The sequence below is a fragment of the Microtus ochrogaster genome, linkage group LG9 (assembly GCF_000317375.1).
Source record: "Microtus ochrogaster isolate Prairie Vole_2 linkage group LG9, MicOch1.0, whole genome shotgun sequence".
Taxonomy (NCBI): Eukaryota; Metazoa; Chordata; class Mammalia; order Rodentia; family Cricetidae; genus Microtus; species Microtus ochrogaster.
The window spans coordinates 1,731,717-1,736,201 of NC_022034.1; the positions used below are offsets into that span (position 1 = coordinate 1,731,717).

General features: G+C 36.9%; 1 protein-coding gene across 1 annotated transcript in view; it reads right to left on the reverse strand.

Annotated features, from left to right (window-relative positions):
- Lix1 (limb and CNS expressed 1) overlaps window positions 1-4,485 on the reverse strand; it is a 51,532-nt gene that overhangs the window by 1,704 nt on the left and 45,343 nt on the right. Inside the window, exon 5 of the mRNA XM_005363330.2 lies at window positions 1,534-1,611. Coding sequence (XP_005363387.1) covers window positions 1,534-1,611 — 78 coding nt within the window. The remainder of the gene's footprint in view (window positions 1-1,533; window positions 1,612-4,485) is intronic.

Genomic DNA, 4,485 nt, shown 5'->3' on the forward strand with positions numbered 1-4,485 from the left:
GCCACCACCGCCCGGCTTGGAATGTGTTTTCATGTGCCTCCCAGGCGTACCAGTTGGGAGTGAGTTTACTTCAGATTACGCATTACTACTGGCTATTGCCTCTATGGAAAAATGCTTTTGCCATATGAAACTTGTCCACCATGTGAGGATTGCCCTTGTGATTATACACTTAACCCTCAGAGTATAAATTGGTTGATGCTCCAAATACAGTAGATTGTTAGATGAGACTAGTATGTCTCATTTTTGGCTCCCAGAGCCCACTGCCTATAGAGTGGTAAAGAGTTTTAGCATAAGGAAGATAAATATCCATATGGTTCACAATAAGCATAGAAAGAACTTCCAAAATGTACTGTAGAATGGAGGCATTATCATTATTGGTATTACATTAATACTTTTGTGATGCCCTAGTTTTACGTTTGCAAATAATTAAAAATTAACTACTTTCATTTCTTCTGTGAAAAATATCAATCCATCATGCTGTCATATATATGTTTGATCATGAGGAATGGATGCTTTGCTTATTTTTATTTTCATCAGGAACATATGGTATTTATTTATGACCTTAACAAATTAAAAACAATCATGGAAAAGTGTTTATGACCAACCCAACATATTTCAAAGGACTTTCAAAAATCAAAGGAAAGGGGAAAAATTGCCAAAGCCATTGTCAGCTATTCTTTCTTTTCCATTTTTGACATTTTGAAAACCAGACTCTCTAAGCAAAGAACAACTAAAAATTACTGGGCCTGCAGTGGCTCCGCTCTCCTTTTACTTACTGTAGCATCTTAGTTCTTCATACAAATTCTTATTAGGAAATTTTCAAAAATAAACTATTATCTTTTAAGTTCTAATGATGATAAGGAAAGGATAAATCTCAGAGGACAACAAGAAAAAAGTGTTAAACACACAGGATAAAGTTTACGCTTAATATTAAAAAGAAGAACGGTTCCTATTGTAAGTAATGAAGGAATACGGAGACCTTGCCTCTGGAAAAGAAAGAGAAAACTTCTAAACCAAAAAAAATTAAGGTTACTAAATGCCAGTATGTCCAACTTAATGATCCTTTTTATTGCTTTTGAGGAATTTTTGTTGTTACAATTCTGTCTGTCTTTAGTGAGGAGGTTTTAGAAACCATGTATTCTCTTTCTTTCTATACTGGAGAGTGCAACAGAGGACAGTTCCAAGGTAGGCAGGGTAGAGAGATGCACAAGGGGAGTTCAGTACTTCACTTAGAATCCAACACTGTCTTATGGTTGCTTCATTCTGCATTCACTATACTCGGTGTTCTAATCAACCCTCTGCAGAGCCAACATTCTTAGTGTGTGGCAGTCCGTGACTCAATATTTCTTCACTCGTCCCTGCTCTTACTTAATAGGCAAATATAAATTTAAAACAAAGAAATGCACAAACAATCAGTTTCAGTCGATATATTTACACAAACAGAAGCATCCGAATAAAGGAAGCCTCTTCAAAGTTTGGAAACTCCTTGTCTTGTCCTCAAAGCACCAACCTGTTTCAACCAGAAAGTCTCACCTGTCGAGAGCACTTGGTTTCACGGAGGGCTTTCAGGCTTCCATTCCAGTGCAATAGTTGGAAAATGGTCATCAGTTCCTACAAAATCAAATGTCTGTCATTGATCTTAAAGCAAAAGCACATGTCAGAAATAGCTGATTAGACTTAAGTCTGGTCCCAAAGAAACAAAGGCAACAAAGTGTCTGTCAGAAACTTTGGGACTGTCCAAAGGACATAGCACAAATGCCCCTGAAGAAGTGCCTCCCTTCCCCTGCTTTATCTTGCATTCAATACAAAATTACTAAATAGTTGACAAATGTCTTTCAACACTAAAAATACACACATTAAAGTAATTGTACACCCCAAAAGTAACTTAAGTATGTCAGAAAATAAGAGAAATAACTTACAAAGTTATACATACATTGTATCATTTTTTTAATTGCCAGAGACTGGAAACATTTTAAATGTTCATATTTAAAGAACAATTAAAGTATGATACATCCATATTACTTAACACTGAATATGTAGTGTATGGGAGGCTATGTATGCTGTGAATATGTTTTATTGTCATTGGTTAATAAAAAAGTGTCTTTTGGCCAATGGCTTAACAGAGTAAAGCCAGTCTGAAAGAGATACAGAGAGAGAGTAGACACAGTCAGTGAGAAGACCTGTAGCCCCGCCAGAGACAGACACTGGATGTCAGATGGAATTTTACCTGGTAAACCACAGCCATGTGGCGATATACAGATTAACAGATGGTAAGTTTAAGATATAAGAGCTAGTTAAAACTATGTTTAAGCTATTGGTCAAACAGTATTGCAAATAATACAATTTCTGTGTAGTTATTTCTAGTCCGGGCAGCCAGAAACAAATGAGCAGTCTCTGATAACAATAAAGAATGTTTACACCCTCTAATCTGTAATACAAAGAAATCTATGGCATATTGTTAAAATAATAGAAAACCAACAGTGTTTACTTTATGTTTTATTTTAAAAGAATGAAAGATTACTATATACACATTTGCTTGTAAATGGCTAGAAGAATTCTTACAAGATACAACAGACTAACAAGAAACCTGACTGTAGAGAAATTTCCAGAAATCAACAAGGATGACCCCAGCTAAGACCCTAAGCAATAGAGGAGAGGGAGCCCAATCTTGACTTGTCCTGTAGTCAAACTGATGAATATCCTAAATATCACCATAAAACCTTCATCCAGCAACTGATGGAAACAGAGGCAAAAGACCAACATTGGAGCACTGGACTGAGCTCCCAAAGTCCAGTTGAAGAGTGGGAGGAATGAGAACATGAGCAAAGGGGTCAAGATCATGATCGGTACACCCACTGAAAAAGTTTACCTGAGCTAATGGGAGCTCCCCAATTCCAGCAGGACTGGGAAGGAACAAGCATAGGACCAAACTAGTTCCTCTGAATGTGGTTGACAGTTTCATGGCTGGGGCAGACTGCGGGGCCACTGGCAATGGCACCAGGATTTATCCCTACTGCATGTATTGGCCTTTTGGAAACCTATTCTCTTTGGATGATACCTTGCTCAGCCTATATACAGTAGGGAAGGCCTTGGACCTTCCCCAAAGCAATGTGCCTTACCCTCTCTGAGGATTGGATGAGGGTGCATGGGAGAATGTATGGAGGGAATGGGAGGAGCGGAGGGAGTGGGAACTTGGATTAGTATGTATAATGAGAAACGATAGTTTGTTCTCTTTAAAACAAACAAAGAAACAGATTAAACATTTAAATATAGGACCTGAAACTCCAAAACCACTGGAAAATAACATAAGGAAAATGTTTCTTGAACCATGATATTTTCAGCTGTGAACCCAGAAGCAGTAGAACAAAAACACAATTAGATAAACAATATTGCATCAAAGTAAAATGTTTCCACATAGTAAAGGAAACAATCAAAGGAATTAAATAGTAACCTATAGAAAAGATGTTTGTAACCACACAACTCACAAAGACTTAATACCCACAAAATATTAGTAGCACAAACAACAAAAGAAGTAAAAAACAAAATTCAGTGGCATTTAAATGGGCACATGTCTTGAATGAAATTTTACTAATAAGGTCATATAAATAAATAAATGATACAACAGAACCTGATAATAGAGTCTGAAGGTCTCACTTGGTGGTAGAGCATGTACTTAGCATACATGAGACCCAACTTTGGCTCTCCAGCATCAAAAGCAAAAAACAAAATTAATCTGGTAACATGTCTGACTTGAGAGAAAAGAGTGAGAAGAATTCTCTCCAACATTCTGGAGAAAATGTATTGGGTTTTAAGTCATGTAACTAAATAGCATTAAAGAAAACAACTGAGCCGGGTGATGGTGGTGTACGCCTTTGATCCCAATACTCAGGAGGCAGAAGCAGGCTGATCTCTGTGAGTTTGAGGCCAGCCTGGTCTACAAGCGCTAGTTCTAGGACAGGCTTCAAAAACTACAGCAAAACCCTAAGCCCTGTCTCAAAAAAGAAAGAAAGAAAGAAAGAAAGAAAGAAAGAAAGAAAGAAAGAAAGAAAGAAAGAAAGAGAAAAAAGAATACAACTGAAATTTTAAGAATGTAAACTGAAATATATATATTACTAAGCAAAATTTATAGGTGTCCATTTGCTTTGAACCAGCTCCTTCCAATACATGACTCAAAATGGACAAAGCCAAAGTAGACTCACTTGTACTAAAGTTCCATATCAGCAAACTGAAATAAATTTTTACCTGACTTTTTCAGGATGTAGGAAAGAAAGGGAGATGGGAGGAGGGAGGAGGAAAGATGTAGTAGGAGGCCATTTATTTGTTCCCGACTGCCAAGACTCAAAATAACCACTCAGAAACTATATTATTTAAATCACTTAAGTGCATTGCTAGCCCTGTGTCTATTTTTTTAATGAAGGAAAAAGTCACTCTGCTTCTTCAGTTGACCTCTCATGACCCCAAATCTGCAGTTGGTTTTAAATTTAA